At 35.9% G+C, this 20,992-nt stretch overlaps 1 protein-coding gene across 1 annotated transcript; it reads left to right on the forward strand.

Moving 5' to 3' along the window:
- Nucleotides 1-13,125: 13,125 nt before the first annotated feature.
- Nucleotides 13,126-18,952, forward strand: LOC112053870 (fungal protease inhibitor-1). The gene is made up of 3 exons (XM_024093458.2): nucleotides 13,126-13,196; nucleotides 14,503-14,702; nucleotides 17,843-18,952. Exons 2-3 carry the CDS (start codon nucleotides 14,504-14,506, stop codon nucleotides 17,959-17,961), a joined length of 318 nt encoding a protein of 105 aa, XP_023949226.1. The 5' UTR covers nucleotides 13,126-13,196; nucleotide 14,503; the 3' UTR covers nucleotides 17,962-18,952.
- The last annotated feature ends 2,040 nt before the right edge of the window (nucleotides 18,953-20,992 follow it).

Consider the following 20,992-nt stretch of genomic DNA (forward strand, 5'->3'; position numbering starts at 1 on the left):
CGGTTGTTTCATTTATGTTGAAGTACACAACAGAAAGATCTTTATAACTAACTTTTAAAACATTTTAAAATGAACTTTTTTTACTAATCAATCAATTTTTATACGAAAAGGATAGTTTCGAGATATTTTGTAGGGAGATGATATTTCTCAATTGATTTAATGTTTATTTTAATAGGTTGTTAACGTTGTTAATAAAGACCAAATAAGTTAATAGACCAGCTGGAAGCCAATGTACGAGTATACAACATTGCCGTGTTAATTCCATAGGATATTTCAGACTCAGTGAAACTCAAGCCAAGTCCATGCCGTGAATGAAGCACCAATGGAGCGCTATTGAGCATTGTGACTTTGCCTGAATAATCTATAGTGGGTTTAATAACAGACAACGAGTTCCGTAGCTGTGTAGGTATAAGCGGTTTCTAGTTTAATAATAAAAATCTTTTAGATATCACAACAATTATCGCATTTACCTGAAGGTTATGATCGGAACACAGATTCCTGAAAGATGTGGTTGTCTTTAAAATTACATTTACATAATCCGTTAAACTATGCCGTAGTATAGGTAGTGCGGCACATAGCAGGAAACATGTAGGTACTTAACTTAAGGATTCGTTCATGTTTGCATGAGTGGTCCTCTAAAACGTGTCCTTAGATGACTTTCGACTTAATATCCTCATTTTCATCATCTATCTCACCTTAACTCATCATGCCCAGCAGATACTAAGTCGAAAGCTGATGATGGGTGTCATTCAATAATTACTGAAAACTGTTTTATATTATCAAAAACTTAATTAAGTAATTCTGTATCTCCTTAAAAGTAGTAAACGAAACCTTAAGCATAATGCTGCCAAGAAAAACCAGCGAGAATAAGGACGGGCCTCATATAAGAGGAACAACCAATGTTGAGGATTTTACCTCTTTACTATGTAACCCTAAAGTATGCACGGATTTCGGACGGATTGACGCTCAAATATATACGGCAGATGTTATTCCTAAAACATTGTATGGGACGTTGACGGAGTATTGGGAATTGTGTACTTACCTGGGTGTAATAATAATAATTATCTTTCAATTCCCTTTCATCTGGTTATTCACAATTGAGGGAATTTCTTAATGGGATTTCAATATTTTTATTGTAAAAACGTAAACCGGTCAAGTGCGTCTTTGGCCACGCGCTGTGTAGGGTTCTGTAGATTAAGTTAGTTCCGTTTTATATATTGCACCAAAATACCGATTACGATACCTCCCACCATGGGATAGATCATACCACTTTACATGTAGGTACCTACCCTGAAAAATATTTTTCAAGATTCTGAGAGGAGACTCGAGTCTCTTCTCAGAATCTCTGACCTCGAAGCTCAGCAGTGAACCAAATATAGGTTGATAATTATGACCATTCTTTTTTACTCAAGAACAAATTCGCGCTTAGCGAATTTCACATGTTAAGTGACAATGTAGAGTATGATAGCGTCATATCCTGATGAAAAAAACACAAAAAAAAAACGGACTTCATGATGCCATTAAAATAACAACACACATATCTCTTGTCTGATGACCGTACATCAGGAAACTAGTAAGGTCGTTAGGATTCTATTTAAAATATCAATAAACCTTTATCGTAAATCCGGAAAATCCACGTAGAAGAGGGAACTTTCGGGATGCGACCCTCACTGATTATACCTACGCCAAAGAGCAACAATGTTACATAATGATCCAAATACTTTCGGTCCCGGCAAAACCCTTGCAGATACATCGTCGCCCATAGACATATAAAATAGGCAGACGGTAACTTGCTGTCAAGTGAACTGAAGCACCTTAATGACGCCTATTTAAGTGTGAGTGTAAGTGTATTCACAGATATGGGAAATTAATGGTAGTCTGTCTTCAAATGTGCACCTGTGTGCGTGTCGGCGTGTACGTATCAAAAAAATGTTTTAGTAATTGTAAATAAAAAATTGCTAACTGGCATCATGGGTGTCACTTTTGAAGTGATAACTTCAGGTGTCTGGACTTTTTATTACGTTTATGTCCTCGCCTATGGCTGGTTATGTTTATCTCGGATCGTATAGCGTATTATACATTAGACAACGATATTTTATACAGAGACAGGACACTAGCGAATCAAAACTGCGTTTTAATTTTGTTTAGTCGCTTATTAAATAATGAAAGTTCTTTAAACACATAAATAATACTTAAATACTGTTTACAATATCGAGTTGTGTGTTTAGGAACTGTAATAACTATACAATATACATACATAAATCTATAATGTAAGTAAACACAAAATTGTCCGTGTGTGCGTTCAGTGGAGTCGTTAAATACGGATCACTTGTTGCGGTGATTTTTTAGGCACGTAACATATCTATAGCATAAAATAATCATTGACATTAGATAGATCTACTCGTTTCTGTTTGAAAGAAAGAAAGAAAGAAAAAAAAAACATTTATTTCATAAATTGTGCCACACTTAACCACTTAATACAATAATTGTTAATTGTAGTGCCTAATACTCAAACCGCTTAGTCTAAGCATCAGAACACCACTAAGTCATAATTGGCACAACCTTGAAAAAGGATCCAGCTCAGCATTGTGCTGCATGTACCAAGGAAATATTGGACATACAGCGCTGATTTTCAGCTGACAACCTTGAACCAGGTGACACCACGGAAGTGCGTAGACATAGCGACATGAAACTGAACTAAAACCAAAAATGAAACTAAAAATAATTAAAAACAAACTAAAAATAAATGTTACATGATATGTTACAAAACTAAAGTTAATGTATAACACAAAATTGAACTACAAAATAAAAGTAAACAAAAAATATATGTTTATAGTACTGTAACGTGTGGTTTGGGTATTTACCCACAACCGTTTCGCATAATCGATCTTTGTGAAATGTTGAAAGGGTAAACAAAGATAGCACGACGTTTTCGTACAAAGTGGGCTTGTAAGAGCGTAATTGTGCTTATACCGAAGCAATAATAGCGGTATAATTAGTTCATTTACTCGTAACTAATAGTGTGCAATTATAAGAAATTTGTTTTTCTAATACATCCTGTTCTGTCCTGACCGACCCCGTCCTGTACTCAATAGGTAGGTATAAAGTAATATAACATTTAAGAGAAATGCATTTGTGAAAACAATCGCAATGAAATCGATTCAGCTGTATATCATGCACAAAAAAAAAACCAGACAAACAGACAAAAATGCTGAACTGTATTTTTTTGGAGTACCTAGATATACATTTAGAGCTACTTGCACCAATTTCAGTTTAATTTCATTTACGAAATGTGATATAATTAAGTTCTAGAACATTTTTTACAACTGATTACTATGAAGCTAATTTTTCGTGAGTAGCTTCATCTCTATGAGACGATCAACTTCTTTGTTTACGAATTATTATATAATACTTGATTCTGGTAGCTAACTAAGTTACCAGGATTTTAAAATTTCTGAGTGTCGGAACGAGATAATGTCAAAAGTTGTTACTAACCAGATAATTCTTTTACTATTAAAAAAAATATATGCAATAAGCATTTTTTAATAACTATCAGAACCTTGCGGTTTCACCCGCGTAGCTTCCGTTTCTGAAGGGGTAAGAGGATAACATATAGCCTACAGCACTCGGAGTTAGTGAATCTTCCAAACAGTGAAAGAATATTCTAATTATTCAAAATTTACACTGCGGCTACTGAAGCGATTTGGCTGAAATTTGGAATGAAAGTAGATTTTACTCTGGATTAACACATAGGCTACTTTTCATCCCGGAAAAATCCATGGTTCCCACGGGATTTGTGAAAAACTGAATTCCACTCGGATAAAGTCGCGGGCGTCCGCTAGTTTTCCATATAGGTAAGTGTAGGGTAAGGCAAGTTCTAACGCAACGTGATATACTAATAATATTATTAGTTAAGGTTACATAGGTATACATACTTTTATTAGAAGACACATAGAAGTCCATTAGGCACGAGCGGCTTGTAAGGGAAAATGTCTAAGGTAAACGCCGTATAATAACTTGTTAGCCTTTTTAATGTATTTTTTTTGCATGCATGACAAATACCTTTTCTGCTTTAACTACATGTAAGCGCAAAGCCTTTCCTTAAGACAAGTAAGAAAATAGTATAATATTCTAAACCGTAGAGATTTGAATCTGGCCACCTCATGAAAATGTATGATTTTACACATCTTGGGACTTTTTCAAAATCATCATGAAGTGGTACTAATTGAGTGAATAAAATGTTCGATGAGGTCAAAAATAGCTCTAAGAAACAATTCTGCAATAAGCTATTTCGTAACAGTACGAAATGTCAAAACATTTTATTTTATTTATTTTTAATACACTTTATTTGTACACCACAAAAATAAAAGAAAACAAGCAAAACAGAAACACAAGAAAAAGTAGAATACAAAAGGCGGCCTTATCGCTTAGTAGCGATCTCTTCCAGGCAACCTTAGGCTTAGGAACTTATTAGGACAACTGTAGGTGGTGTGTACGTAATAATATTGTACATATACATACATACAAATAACTACACACTAATACATAAACCATAATACACAAATTATATAATAATTATAAATATCATAAAATAAACTAATATATAAATATATCATTATGTCGTATGATAAATATTCTAATAAAATAAAATATGTAACTAGTGACTAAGATAATATGTCTTAACGGATTTTTTAAACATGTCAAGGGATTTGGATTTCCGAATGTCGACTGGGAGTGCATTCCATAGCTTAATAGCACGAACAACAAATGAACACTTATAAAATTTACTCCTATGGAAAGGCATACACAGAGTAAGAGCACGACATGTTCTTAGCTCTGATTGCACTCCCAGAAATGTGAATTTCTCCTTAAGATAAGGAGGATATTTTGGATTAAAGAGCACACAGTACAGAAGAGAAAGTACATGCAGATCCCGGCGACGGCGAATAGGAAGCCACTTGAGTTTCTGACGAAATTCAGATATATGGTCATATTTGCGAAGGCTAAATATAAACCGAATTGCAACATTTTGAAGTCGCTCAAGTTTATTAAGATAGTCCTCAGTCAAACTGGGATAGCTTGCGTCCGCATAATCGAGAACAGAGAGTAGGAGAGAATTTGCTAACATAACTTTGGTAGAAATTGGAAGAAGAGAACGTAGGCGTCGTAACGAACTCAACGTCGCAAACGTCCTCCTACTCAACTCCTTGATATGCATGCACCACGATAATTCCTTGTCCATAACAACTCCAAGGTTTTTAACCGAATCACAATACGGTATCATGACACCGTTGTAAATAATAGGTGGTACGTCGCCCCAAACAACTCTTGAGATTAGACTAGGACTGCCAATAATAATTGTTTTTGATTTAATAGGGTTAACCTTAAGCCCATACTGTTTGCTCCATACTGAAATTGCATTTAGATCTTTATTAATAGCAGACACAGCAGAAAACATTGTGGAGTCGCTACGGATTTAAGATCGTAGCTACTGGTAAGGCCCCTGTTTAGTAGATTGTTTACGTATATTCTAGCAATAAACGAAGTTTCAATTAACCGTAGAGTTATTGAAGCTATATTATTTTATTTCATACTTGCGAACCTATTTTAATAACTCACAAGAAGTTTAGGCCTTCTATGAGCTTTGACATCCCTCCTTAAAGGGATTTGTAGCTTTGTGACAATGTGACATAGTTTGACTCTGATCTAATTACCTCTGTAAAATATTAATTATAACTACCTATGGTTTAAAGTGCTCTCCGAAGCATGGGGTTCTAACTCCACTAACGCCGACCTGTTACTGAGAATTTTCTAGGCGAAAGAAAACGCAATATTTCTTAGCTCGTTTTAACCTTCGAACTCCGCTCCGCAGCCACATAGCCTAAAGTTTCACCGAATCGACAGGGCAATTGATTACTTTATTTGTAATTCAATATTATAACATTAGAGAGAAAATTACATTATTTTCAGATAGGTATCACTCAGTTCTGATTTCCTTTGGTGAGGCGAATATTATTGCTTTAGGTCTTCAGACGTCTTCAGAACTCATAATAATATTGATTCGATCCCAGTTGTTAATGATCGTGGAACAGCTGTGGATTTATTTACTGTTTCCACAGTATGCGATCCGATAACCGAATCGGACGTCAATCTACACGAAAAATATATTTAAAAAAATATCTACGTTATTAATTAACTTTTACTGTATTAGCCTTGCCAGGAAATCACAAGTGTATACGGGTAACAATCTGAGTAGACGATGATTTTCCCTGACATCATTGACAGATAAAGAACGGACCCGGAAGACGTTATCCCGACGGGGACTTGATAATATGCAGTAAAAGTTCTTTTCTTTTCCATTTCCAATATTATTTTAACAGTTATGGAAAGAAAAAAGAATATTTTAACAGTAATGACGGAGATAAATTCGTCATTCTATGCCCTATGATAGTTAATCCTGGTTTACATCTGATAGAATCAGCGCTGTACTTGATCAATACTGTAGTTAGAGGGTAGAACTGTATTAGTAAGTTAAGCGGTCGTTCCGGTGATGATCGATAGTGTTACTTTCTGTATCTGCCATCCTTGAAACGTAAAGCTTAGAACCTGCTCTTAGGCTACGGCTTCTCCGTTATATACATACTCGAGTAAAGTATATGTATGCAGAAATCGGATCTAGTAATATGGAAACGCGCTTAATCCTTCTCGAATTTTACAGGGTTTCATTTTGAAACAATGTAGTTGTACCAAAGTTGTACAATTTTACAGATAAATCTACGAACTGTCTAAAAGCGGTCGTCTTTCAAAAGGAACGAAAGTTGCTTCATATAATGTTCCGAGGCTTTCATAAACTCGGTGGTTTGTCTTTTGTAACGCTAATATTGTTATGGTTTCTGTATTTGAAATGTTCTAATGTTTTTCACTAATTTAGCTAAAAGTTATTGATGATAGGTCGTCGTTATCAACCCATATTCAGCTCACTGCTAAGCTCGAGTTTCCTCTAGAAGGGTTAGGCCAGTAGTCCACCACGCCCAATGCGGATTGGCAGACTTCACACACTCAGAGAATTAGGAAAATTATCTGGTATGCAGGTTTCCTCACGATGTTTTCCTTCACCGTTTGAGACACGTGATATTTAATTTCTTAAAATGCACACAAATGTAAAGTTGGAGGTGCACCGTGTACCGGATTCGAACCCACGCCCTCCAGAATCAGAGGCAGAGGTCATATCCACTGGGCTATCACAGCTCTGATATATAGGTACGTAGCACGAATTGTCATGTTGTCATGAAGCGATCCGGAACAATTACAGATTCTATATGAACATACTCATAATAATTTCTGTTCGATTTTCTTGTTATCTTCTGCCAGCAGCGGAGCAGGGGTGAAAGATGCCGACGTCGCCCATAGTTTCACTTGCAACGTGGTTTCATAAAACAACACAATATTTTTTTTGGAGTTTACTCCTTAAGAATCGATTTTTCATATATAGCCCCCGGTATGAAAAAATATGGGCAGTAAAATTCAATGAACGAATGACAGCGGTACGTTTTTTGTGCGCAACCTATTCTGCGCACCTTTCACCGTGCGCGGCCGCCAACAGCGCACGCATGTGCACGCTATTGGCGGGCGCGCACGCCGCGACTACTCCTCGGTTGCGCACCTTTCACTTTCTGGCTTTAGTATTGAGATGTAGTGTAGGTACGCTGCGGGGCTGCTACACCTATTTCGATTTGCAGGAGTAAACTCCATTCGTGCGTCGGAACTGACACACACTTTTTTTATTTTGCTCGTTTTTACTTATGAAAAATTTATGAAAACAAATACCTATTTCGAAAAACGACAGATCGCCGCCCTCTAGTCTTAGAGATAAAAGAAAAGTGTGGCAAAAAATAATAATACCTATTTATTACCTGCTAATGTTATTGTTATGTTATTACAAAAATAGAGCTTTTAACCTGTAATAATATTTGGGATACTTGATAGGTATTTGTTTCACAAGAAAATGTTCATTTTATTAAGTGATAAACAGTAAATCGGGTAAATCAGTAAATAACATATTATATCACTTCGTTATATTAGTAGAAGTTTTCCTATATTATATGTTGTGTTTTCTACGAAACTATTAAATCCACCTGTTCTCCTAGCTTAACGCTACATAGAGCGAATAGAGATTTATTACACATCATGTTTTAGGATACATGTTTACTTCAGTAAGTTTATGTGTTAACTACGCATAACTACCTCGTCGGATCAGTGGTTAGTCTGTGTATTTTCAAATATATATAGAAAATACTTAGCTTTTCTTTCTTCTGAGAAATTTCAATCCGGAGTTAGGAGAGAGCCAATGTAAAATCCCCGTGCCTCGGAGAGCACGTTAAGCAGTCAGTCCCGATCATGGTCATTAATATCTGATAGTGATTGTTAATGAGTAAAACATTATAATCCTAAACCGGCCAACCCACGTCTAAGCTCCATATTATCCCCTCTCCATTAAGGAGGGAGGCCTGTCCATAGCCAAGTTACACATATATTCTCTTTCTGCAAACGCTGACGCTTCGAAAATCGAATCGCTTGCGATCTCACTTGATGCTAAGTGGCGAATGATAGGTGATGATGCAGTATAATGCTAGCCATTCACCTTCCAATAAACTCACATGCCTGCAGCGCTAAGAACTAGACATCGGATAAAACTGATCGTGTGTTGGTCGAGATGTGCATTACATCATGCCGTTAGCGCTGCAGGCATGTGAACTTATCGGAAGATGAGTGGTTAGCATAAGATAGAAGCGGGCTAACTTAAAAGAGGTACAAGTATATATATACCAATATGTATCTAAGACGGTTTCTACATTTTTCGAAACGTTAGCGTTTGTAGAAAGAGAATTAATGTCTAACTTGGCCAGAGGCCTAGTTCTTGTAGTGGGCCGAATAGCCCAAAGATGATGATGATGATTTTTGATTATAATGTTATTTATTTAACATTTAAAAATAACTTTTAAACAAAATAGTACTAAAAATGAATTGAGTAAGTACTTACCTACTAAGACAAATATTACAACTGTTTATTTCTTAAATAGGTACCAAAATTCTGTGACGTAGGCGGACCCACGGGAGGTCATGTATTAAATGAGCCTGATGTCATGTAATTAATGTGACATTCAGCCCCGGGATCACGGGCGCCTAAGCCGCAGGGTTATTGTGAAGGTTAAATAAAAACAGCTGGGAGGCTCGATGTATGAAGAAAACGTGGCTTGTTTTATTGTCTTTGACTACGACATATTATATTCGTGCACAAATATCTATATATCTATAACTAGCAGATGCCGCGCGGTTCCCGTTCCCTTAGGAATACGGGGATAATATAGGCTATATGCCTATAGCGTTCATCGATAATTGGGCTATTTATCACTAAAATATTTTTTTTAATCGGACCAGTAGTTTCTGAGATTAGCGTGTTCAATCAAACAAACAAACTTTTCAACTATATAATGTTAGTAAAGATTAAAGCTAAAAGTCGTTTATCATAAAATCTCACTTGACTTACAAAGTTGAAATTTGGCAGGGAGGTAATCACCTGACTGCAATAAGGGCTTTTTATAGTTAGTGGAAGTTTTTTATAGTTTTTTATAGTAGGTGGTTCTGCTGAGAACGGATTTACCTTCAATAAAAATATTTGCGCTGAATCCGTAATTATAATCATATCATATCGATCTGACAGTAGTGGTCCTTGAAAAAAAGTAAATATCAATCCCGAAAGCGTCACACTAGGCCATCAAGGGTCTCTTGGACGGGCCCCTTTTATAGTATGAGGTCTAGCTACGCCACTGACTACAGTTTTTATAAAATCCGTTGGTTTCAGCCAATTGAAACCATACTTTACTAATCTTCAGCATAAACAATCTATATTCGGCCCACTGTTGAGAATGAGAGAGGTTAGGCCTTAGTCCACCACGTCGGCCCAATGCGGATTGGCAGACTTCACACACGTACAGAATTTAAAAAAATTCTCTGGTATGCAGGTTTCCTCACGATATATTTCTTACACCGTTTGAGACATGCACATAACTGAAAAGTCGGAGGTGCGTTCCCCGGACCGGATTAGAACCTTTACCCTCTGAATCGAAGGCAGGGTTCATATCCACTGGGCTATCACGTCTCATCTCGTCTTTGCTACTACAAAAGTTATAAATTATGTCATAATCTCATTTTCTTTGTTTAATTTATCAGCACTTGTTTATACTTAATTTTAAACAAAACATACCAAAAAAATTAACTCAGCAACAGATATCAGATTGCATTCTGACCCCAACTTTGAAGTGAAAAGTACCCAATAGATACGTACTAGGTATCTGCTCCAAAGTTACCTATTACTTAGTTCTACTTAAATTATTCATCAATAAAAGCCTATTTCCCAACTCCACAACAGGGCCAGACCTCCCTTCTAAAAGGAAAGGGAATATGAAGCTTTAGTTTACTTATGAGTACCTATTATTACTGTTTTTGGTGAATTTGCCTAAAAAAACGCAAAGCAAAAAAACATGTCATCTTATGGAAAACAGGCAAAGATGCAAATTCATTTTCAGAAAGTGTGTTCAAGTGAATTTCCTCGCAAATGTGTTATAAACCGCACTTATATAATAATGTACTGTGTGTAATGTACAAGTTAACCCTTGACTACAACCTCACCTGAATGTAAGTGATGTTGTAATCAAAATGGAAACGAGCTAGCTTGTTAGGAGGAGGATGAAAATCAACACCCCTTTTAGTTCCTACACGACATCGTACTGGAACGCTAAATCGCTACGTCTTTGCCAGTAGGGAGATAACTAGCCACGACCGAAGCATCCCACCAGCAAGACTTGGACCAATTCAGAAAACCTCAAGAAGAAGAAGAAGAAGAAATATACTTTATTGTACATTAAAAACAAAAATAAACTATAACTTATAATAACACTTAGAAACTAATGTACAAATGGCGGTCTTATCGCTAAAGAGCGATCTCTTCCAGACAACCACTGTGGAAGAGAAAAAAAAAAAACGTAAGCAAGCAGCCCAGCCGGGTATCGAACCCAGGACCTCTGACTTGTAAATCCACCGCGCATACCACTGCGCCACGGAGGCCGTCAAATACACAGAATGACACGTAAATCTTATAACATCCCTTTTCACGCCAGGACCTTATAACATCTAGAAAAGATATTTCTAGATAGTTTAATGCCCCGAAAATAACTTAACAAGTATAAAATGGATTTGTGTTAAAACAAAAGATAAATCTGATCACTCAAGTAATGATTGCTTTTTGCTTTCAATTTGAAGACACGGCATCGATCATTTTACTTTGGGGAATAAAACTCGGCGCAAATGTACTTTGAGCTTTTACTGAGAAACTTGAAAGTTAATTCAAACTGAAACTGTTACAGGGTTTACTTTATATATTGTTAGCTCTATCTATAAATTACTTATATTATGAACTAGAAATATAAAAAAAGAAACCTTTCAATGTTTAAGTTCTCTTAATTTCAATCTTTTAGTATACGAGTATTTATCCATAAAGTATTTAGTTACGTTGAATTTTCAGAAGACTGTTTTATCGAAATATTATATTTACTCTTACCTCTAATCATCGAGATTTTATTAAAAATTGAATATTATTAAATCGTATAGAAAATTATACTTAAAAACTGTCCACATTGTAGGCAGTTTTAGAATAGTTGAGTCTAAAGAGTCTAGTTTTTTATAAGAGGTCAATACCTTTTAATTTAGTAAAAAATACATTTACAACTACTCCTAAATGTATTTTTTACTAAATTAGAGGTATTGACCTGAACTAGAAATCGAATCAAGCAACATATTCATAACTGCGCTGAAGACGTCATCAAAAATTTAGGTGTAAGGAGTATACATATAAAAAAATATTAACGTATAATTAAGCAGGAAAAAAATATTTATTCCTTAAAGGCTAAGTGCTAAGTGTCAATTGTTCCGAACGTCTTGAGGTCTATAAGTAAGCCGATTCTCACTGTAGATTCATTCACACACCATAAAGTTCCAGAGTCCCATCTATTATTATTCTTTATTATTCTATTATTATTATTGATATCCCAAAAGTTCATGCGGAACGACTCCTATATCGCCACAGTTTTCAAGCCCTCAAGTTCGACTCTGACAAAACTTCTGCCTAATTCCCGATAATGCTGCTGCGGTTCAATTAAGGGGGCTACTGTTTCAAATACATAATCAGAAAAAGAAGTTCGGCGCAGGCCCGGGCTATATATACCTACTCGTAGATATGGGAAATCTGTAACTCACATCGAGACAGTCTATATTCCCAATGCCCCATCACTAAGTCATGGTTCTGTGAAGAAGAGTACTTGCCTTTGCACACACCGTTGTTTGAGCTGTGGTAGTTTGCAAAATGTTAAGTGTTAGAAGTTCTTCGATTACAGGTGGTATTAACATTCATTATTTATGTTTCTGTGGGGGGGAGCTATCAGTGTTGGTACAAATAAGAGGGTATTTGATGACTTGAGCTCAATGTTTGGTAGACAGCGTGGACACCGTCACGCTGCCAGTCAAGTTGGCGCTTCTGTGCAATAATGTTTTGTGTTGTCATTATTGATCATAAATTGTTTAGTGTTGACATGGAGAACGTGTTGGGCAGGGAAGGTGAGTGATTATGCTTCTAAAGATATCCCTTAAACCCAAGGTCACAAGTCCTGGGACCAGCTCAATCTGCTTCCTCTACCACAAAATAACGGCACAATCACTGTCGCTGCTACCCCTCACGTCACATGGTAGCTCAGTCACCAAGTGACTAGTTGGAAAATATATGGCTTCAGTCGTTAGGAGTCCGATATAACCTTTTTGCCTCCCAAGTCCCCATGACAAAAAGGGAATTTCCCTACATTACAATAAATGGTTTAGGACATATGCAATTTAGTAGGTTAGGGACTTTTATGCAGTGATTTAAACTGAATCATATAATAGAAAACAACAAGTTACTGGAGAAATAAGCAATTCTCATTAATCTCAAGATAAAGATACGGGTTCATGACACCGACTTACACGTGAACAAGGATCGAGGGTTATCTTAGGATGTACTAGTACTTATAACTGCAAGAGTGCGCTTTACCCCGTTCATTTGATTTGGTTGGCTTGAATCAATTGCACGGAAAGTTTCAGACTATAGACAAGTAAGTTACTCTCGAATTTTAATTATTTGTGTAAAAGTTTCTGAAGTTAGCTCTGATTTAACTTGATTTTTTACTTTTCCGTTAACTTTGGCTTGTACGTGTTTCATGTTGCAGTTACTTTAGGATAAAACAAATTACCTTCTCTAGGTTTTGATACCTATACTAATATTAAAAAGATTAGATTGATTGTTTGTTTGTTTGTTTGCATTGAATAGACTCTGAAACTACGGGACCGATTTGAAAAATTACTAATTATAACTAAAAGTGTTTTTTCTAATACTGAAAAAAATACGATAAAATATTTTAGTAAAAGTAGAAGGTAGCATATTAAGCAGTGAAACAGCGACCTTCGTTTTAGAAAAGTTGCGTAGAATAAGTTGTAGTGTTTACACAGCAAATAATTTCCCGTCAGCCACGTACCAAACCAAATTCCCTATTCACAACACGATCGTAGGCCAAAACTCATCTGTCTGCTCGATAGAGCCACCGAATGCTTTTGGTTTTTGCGGATTCATCTGGGATTATCAATTCCCAAATTGAATGTAGCCAGCTTTATTTGTAAAACTATGATGTCATTTGAAAACTTGTCGTCTAAGAGTCAAATATATATCAATTTATTGGAAAATAACTCCATATTGTAGTTATAATATATACGCTGTGTTATGAATTCACAAACCGCTATAAATTACAAAACTATAGCTGACCTGGCAGACTTCGTTTTCCAAATTTTAAGAGAGTTTTCTGAATTTGTAAATAAGTTATAGTCACTAAGCATTTTCTGTTACAATCGATCTGCGAGAAAACAAGTATTGTATATTATATGTATGAGTACCTACTACCTATAAAGAAATTCGCTGGGAAATTTTACAGACACTCGTAAAAAGAAACTTAGATAAGTACGTTAAGCCAACATAACACATCATAGAATTTTTCTTAATGATCCAAAACTTTGCCTTATCATGTGAACTATGGTGCCGACGCTATTTTTATCGGTCATCTAAAAACACGGCGTTGCAAAACAGTAGAACTATCGGTATTCAACAAATTTTGCTAATTTCATGACAATTTAATTATTAAAACTGGGGCTGTAGCCAAGTGGTACGTAGACTTTCTACAAACGCTAACGTTTCGAAAACTAGAAAAATGTACCTATGGGAATGACAGATCCAATTGACAACTTCATCACGTGACCTGTCGATAGCAAATGTCAATCCTATGCTTTTGAAATTTCGATGCGTTTGCGATCGTAGAAAGATAATCGATTTGCCACTTGGCTAGAGGCCCTGCTTATTAACTGTCATTACAGGATGAAAGCTGCACTGATCTTAGCAATCGTGGCATGCGCCTTAACCCTGGTGTACGGCGATTTCGTTTGCGGCACTAACTACTGTAAGGAGCACCCTTGCACCACGAAAATTGCATCATCAAGTTGTCGTGCACCGTCCACATATCGGGACTTGCACTCTGGCAAGTGTGCTTGCTGCCCGGCTTGCGTCACTTTATTATGTAAGTATAGAAATAGCAAAGGCACCTTAGTCAATATCATGGTCACGTAGTCATCATCATCCGCCGATGGACGTCCACAGCTGGATAGGCCTCTTGCATGGACTTCCAAACGAATTTTTGAACAAAGTTTTGTTTGGAAGTCCATGGTCATGTAGTAAACAGTATGATTTACTGCGCGTAAATCATGGTTTATTACGATTTGGAGTTTCATTCTTCATACGTACCTACTGGAAAAATTTGATGATGTAGGTGATGAAACTAAGTACGTAGTCGTATATACATACTGTAGCTACAATATGCGTAGTATATACGTAAGACAAAATAAGAAGGAAGATTTTAAGAAACTTATTGTTATCGCCGCGTTGCAACGATTTGCGGTACGGACGCTTTCAGTGTGCTCTTGGCGTTCGAGCCGTCCACATCTCTTCTTGTGGGTGTTTATGGGTTACTTGGGATAGGCGGGGAGAGTGACTTAAGTGGAAAAGGTATCTGTCAAAGGCGCCTTTAACCCTACACACATCGTTCACAGGTGCGTGACTTCACTCAAGGTCGTTCTCTGCCATTCTAGGTTCTTATTTTGGTTACAGTTTGATTTGTAAATTCAGTTGTCCTGACAAATGTTGTGAATTATAGATTAAATAACAAATAATTAAAGAATGAATAAAAATTTTAATAAAAAAATTCAACCGACTTCCAACTCAAAAATTAACCTAAACTAAAAAGCAAAAAATAACATCTTACCTATGTGCTACCTTCTGATCAGTTTGAAGGCGGTGCCAAGCCAGTGATGTTTTAATTTAAGCCGTTTAAATTACAAAATGTCTGTGGTTCTTTCAGAAACGGCTTTAATTAAAACATGACACTGGATTGGCACCGCCTTCAAACTGATCAGAAGGTAGCACATAGGTAAGATGTTATTTTTTGCTTTTTAGTTTAGGTTAATTTTTGAGTTGGAAGTCGGTTGAATTTTTTTATTAAAATTTTTATTTTTTAATTTTTAGTGTTAGCACACCTACTGAGTGAGAACAAAAATTAATAAGCAATTAGTTGAAACGTTATTTTCCTATGATAAGTATCTAAGTCCTACAATCACAGTTTTAAAAATACTACCTTAACTCACATACAAAATTTCACTCCCCTTTATCTACACGTAATATGAATATTCAGAAAATCGTTAAAGGTGACTGTCCTCCGTCTTCAGCACCAGACCCCCTATGCAGTGTACCGTCGAGGAGTTCCCTTAACTCTCCTTCATCTTCGTCACCAGACCCCTAATACAGTCACAACCTATCCAGGTGGAAAGTTCTCATTAATACAAAATGATCAAGTCAAAACACAAGGTAGCTACTGTGAACCGTTGAGGAGTTCCCTTAACTATCCTTAGTCTTCATCACCAGACCCCTAATACAGTCACAACCCATCTAGGTGGAAAGTTCTCATCAATACCAATTTATCAAGTCCAAACACAAGGTAGTTACTGTGAACCGTTGAGGAGTTCTCTTAACTGTCCTTCGTCTTCATCATCAGACCCTTAATACAGTCACAACCCATCTAGGTGGAAAGTTCTCATCAATACAAATAAATCAAGCCCAAACAAAAGGTACCTGCTGTAAATCGTTGACGAGTTCCATCGTCTGTGTTTCGGCTCCATCATCAGACCAACTCCAGACCTTCATAAAAGTGTAGTGGTTTAAAATACCTTATGGAAACACTAACAAACGTGCTAGCCGTCCCTACAATTTTCAAAAGTTCCCCTCGATTTCTCCAGGATGCCATCATCAGATCCTGACATGAAAAAAATGGGACCACCCTGGAATCAAACCCTTCAAAACAAAAGAAGAATTTTTGAAATCGGTCCACAAATGACGGAATTATCGCTGGACATACATAAAAAAAAAAAAAAAAAAAAAAAAACATACATACAGCCGAACGTAGAACCTCCTCCTTTTTGGAAGTCGGTTAAAAATGTTAATGCGGTCTTATCGCTTCAAGAGATTTGATCCAGACAAGTAGGTACTTTGTTAAACTGAAAACACTTAACACACACACATACCATACAAAAATATGCAGTAGAGTCCCGCGTCAACATATTTTTATACAAACGCGTTCCAGTGGGAATACGGGTATATAGACTTTTTTTCTTCTCAGTGACGAAAAAATCCCTCCGGACTTCTGTCGGTTACACTAAAAATAGCCTCTCGTGCCTACTCCGTGGTCAGCTCGGAACCGCTTTGCATTTCTTTGTGCTGACCTTCCTGACGTATTCTTTCATATCTCTCTCTCTTTTTCCGTTCTTCTTTTTATCGTGGTTCAGACCAAATGGGCGTACTTCTGCCACTGCTCTTCGCATAGCCTATAATAACATAGGCTTTGATACTCAAAAATAACGTAGCTTTCTACAGGTAAGAGAACTTTCAAAATTGATTCAGTAGATCCAGAGATTACCCCCTATAACATTACAAACTTTACCTCTATATATATATTATTCATCATCATTATAACAGCTTGGGAACCTCTAAAAATATAGGTAGATACATTAGCAGATTACCTCTCGTTTATACATACTCTAGGAGTGAATTCAAGTTATATCTTTCAGATTAAGTGTAATTTCAAAAATACTTCCTTAGCGCTATTCAACTGTGTAAAAGCAACCCATGTAAAAATTCTCATGGTGCCCGAGTATTTGAGTTGTGCTTTGATATCAGTCAGTCAGGGTAGGGTAGGGTAGGTCTAGAGTGGGAGTAGAATAGGATAGGGGTAGGGAATGATAATCTATACTTATAATAAAACTGTTTCTGTTAAAAAAAATACTTTAGAATAATACTACAAATAATATTATTTAAGATTTTTCACAAATCCTAGGAGTACCTAAAGGATTAAAAAGTGGTGGAACCGTAAACGAATTATTAAAAAATACCACCACCTATCTTTTTTGTAAAATGATGAGTGGACTATTTATTGTATATAAAACATGCAAAAATATTAACAGGGGGAGGGGGTGAAAAAGGGGTTGAAAGTTTACATTGAGTTTCACGAGGTCACGCGGACGAAGTCGCTGGCGTCAGCTAGTAATCATGTAGAGGTAGATAGATTACAAACATTCACAACCTTAAAATAATAAAACGCTTGACTTGTTTCAGCCGAAGGAGCAGCCTGCAAGAAATACAGCAAAGAAATCGGAGAGACCCCATCGGCGGTGTGCAAAGAACCCCTCAAATGCCTCACCGGAGTGTGCACTAAAGTCACTCCCAGAGGTTAAATCCCTTTTAATATTAAAATATTCCTTTCCACCAGCTTGCGTTACGTTATACAATGTATCTACTTGACCTCGACCAGCAAATACCTACTCTTAATACTCACTAATACCATATGTTTTCTGTGCTAATACACTTTCCACCTTACAAAAAAACCACTTCAGTTTATTAGGATCTATAACTACGTTTTAACCGAACCATTTAGAACCGTTATTAAAAGTATTAAATTATGCGATTGAATATATTTTTTTAACCGATATCAAAAAAGGAGGATTTTGTCAGTTCGACGAGTAAGGTTTTTTTAATGTTTAATACCTAGTTTGAAAGAGTATACTTCGAGATTGGGCCCATTTCATTTTCATGAAAATCGGTTTAGTAATTTTGTGTTAAAATCAAAATAACTGAAATACGTCTTTGAAGTCGTTTCCATTTTTATGTTATTGAATAATTTAATCAATAACATGCTACTAGTATCCAATTTGCATGTACAAATGTAAAAGAAAATATACGTTATCTGTATTTTCAGCCTTATTTTATTCATATACACGGTTATGCATAAATAATGGGTATTCAAATCAAAATTATCATATCTGAAAACAAGCAGATTACATTTTACTGTTTATTAAACTGTGTATTTCGAAAATCAATTGTTTCAATATGAAAAATAATAGTTATTTACACATAAAAACAAATCCGCACATAAATAATATGAGCAAATTGTAATGGAGTACATTTTATATCTATTTAATACGATTAATCGTTGTACATATATGTTAATTATTACGAAAAATTGGGATCAAAATGTTGTTTTCTGATAAGGCTTTGTTTTTCTTTATTACCAAAGAAGCGACATCTAAGAAAATAAATCATTTATCATCATGTTTTCAGGTAGTAATGTTATAAGGTTTTGATTTATAAATCTATCAATGTATTAGGTATAAGGTTCCCCATGAAATGTGACAAATAACAAAATAAAACAATATTAAATTAATAAATTAGTAATTTTGTTTTTTTTTTTTTTATTTTTTTTAAGTTTTAAAAACTAACCTACTATTTCTTTTTTCCTTTACGTTTTTCAACAGACATAACTTTGCTAAAATCTTTCATACTATGATTTCCTTCTTTAAGAAGTTTCTATTTGGACATTATCTTTATTAGAAGCAAACCTATAATGGTACCTTACGTTTTCTATAGTATTATTAATAAATGCCCGCCAACCCTCATTGGAGCAGTATGATGGATCTAAGCTACATATCCCTCTCCTATAATAATAGAAGTCTGGCCCAATAGCGGGCCGTTGAAATAGGCTGATAATATTATAGACCAGGGCCGAAGCCTTCAAAAATGGTAAAAAGTGAAAAAAAATTACAGTAGGATGAAACCCATTAGAAAAGGAGGGGAATATAATAAAAATAAAAGGAAAAATAAATTACTGTCGATACGAGTTCGGGAAGTGGGAGGGGTTGAGTTTTTAAGGGTAAAAAATGGTTTATCTTGATTTCCGGCAAAACTACAAGTCCTATAAAAAGTTAAATGGCAAAGTCGTAGACAATAAAAATAGCTACAACTTTTGTAGTTACAATTTTTTCACATAACCTCAAAATTTAGGTAAAAAAATTCAAATAACCAAGTTTTTGGTTTTTTCATTATAATTTTCTTCAAAAATTGTTTTTTCTACGAAATTTGGTGAAAATTTACCTTATTATTACTAAATAAATATTTTAAATCAAATAAATTACAGTGTATTTGAGACGTAATAAGGTAAGTTTTTACCAAATTTCGTAGAAAAAATAATATATAGAATATAGCCTATGAAATTCACAAATAACGTGGTTTTAGAGTGGTAAAAAACTTTTTAAAATCGGTTCAGTAGATCCATAGATTTCCCTCTACAATATCACGACAATATAATATCTATTAGATTTCTGAAGAACAATGCTTTTACACTTCACAGTAACAAACTTTTCATTAGGAAAGAGTCAAATATATTTAGCGGTGCTAAGGGACGTAGCAACCAGTACAACTACAGATAATATATACCATAGACTCTCGTACATAATAAATAGGCAGACGTTCACCGTTTTAAATGCTAAAGTTCACGCACTGTTTGTTCACATTTCTTTTACTGCTGCTTAATGTATCTATCAATATTTTATGAGTAATATTTCAGGTACTTACAGTCTTACAATAAAACGTTTACCTAAGAATTATTTTGAGAAATGGTGCATCTACATTGTTAACATTGTAACATTGTACTACATTGTTGTTGTTGTTGTTGTTGTTGTCCAACTAGTCGGGAAAGACTGTATTAGGAGTGGGTACGACAATAGACCAACGGGGCGGGGATCGAACCATCACTCCTCGGTGATGAGTCCGACCGCTTATACTTTAATAAAAGACTATCAGACACCTGTAGTTTACCTTTTTTTTATTTTTATTCTTTACAAGTTAGCCCTTGACTACAATATCCCCTGATGGTAAGTGATAATGCAATCTAAGATTGAAGCGGGCTAATTTGTTAGAGCAGTGATAGCCCAGTGGATATGACCTCTGCCTCCGATTCCGGAGGGTGTGGGTTCGAATCCGGTCCGGGGCATGCACCTCCAACTTTTCAGTTGTGTGCATTTTAAGAAATTAAATATCACGTGTCTCAAACTGTTAAGGATAACATCGTAAGGAAACCTGCACACCGGAGAATTTCTTAATTCTCTGCGTGTGTGAAGTCTGCCAATCCGCATTGGGCCAGCGTGGTGGACTATTGGCCTAACCCCTCTCATTCTGAGAGGAGACTCGAGCTCAGCAGTGAGCCGTATATGGGTTGATAACGACGACGACGACAATGGACCAACGGGGCGGGGATCGAACCATCACTCCTCGGTGATGAGTCCGACCGCTCATACTTTAATAAAAGACTATCAGACACCCGTAGTTTACCTTTTTTTATTTTTAGTCTTTACAAGTTAGCCCTTGACTACATTATCCCCTGATGGAAATTATGATGCAATCTAAGATGGAAGCGGGCTAACTTGTTAGGAG

This window comes from Bicyclus anynana, chromosome 5, assembly GCF_947172395.1.
Source record: "Bicyclus anynana chromosome 5, ilBicAnyn1.1, whole genome shotgun sequence".
In the NCBI taxonomy this organism is placed as follows: domain Eukaryota; kingdom Metazoa; phylum Arthropoda; class Insecta; order Lepidoptera; family Nymphalidae; genus Bicyclus; species Bicyclus anynana.

What these genes read in the sequence shown, in the direction of transcription:
- LOC112053870 (XM_024093458.2), top strand. Translation starts at nt 14,504, where the DNA reads ATGAAAGCTGCACTGATCTTAGCAATCGTGGCATGCGCCTTAACCCTG. An exon ending in GGCTTGCGTCACTTTATTAT is followed by an intron (nt 14,703 to 17,842) that starts GTAAGTATAGAA and finishes GACTTGTTTCAG; the next exon opens with CCGAAGGAGCAGCCTGCAAG.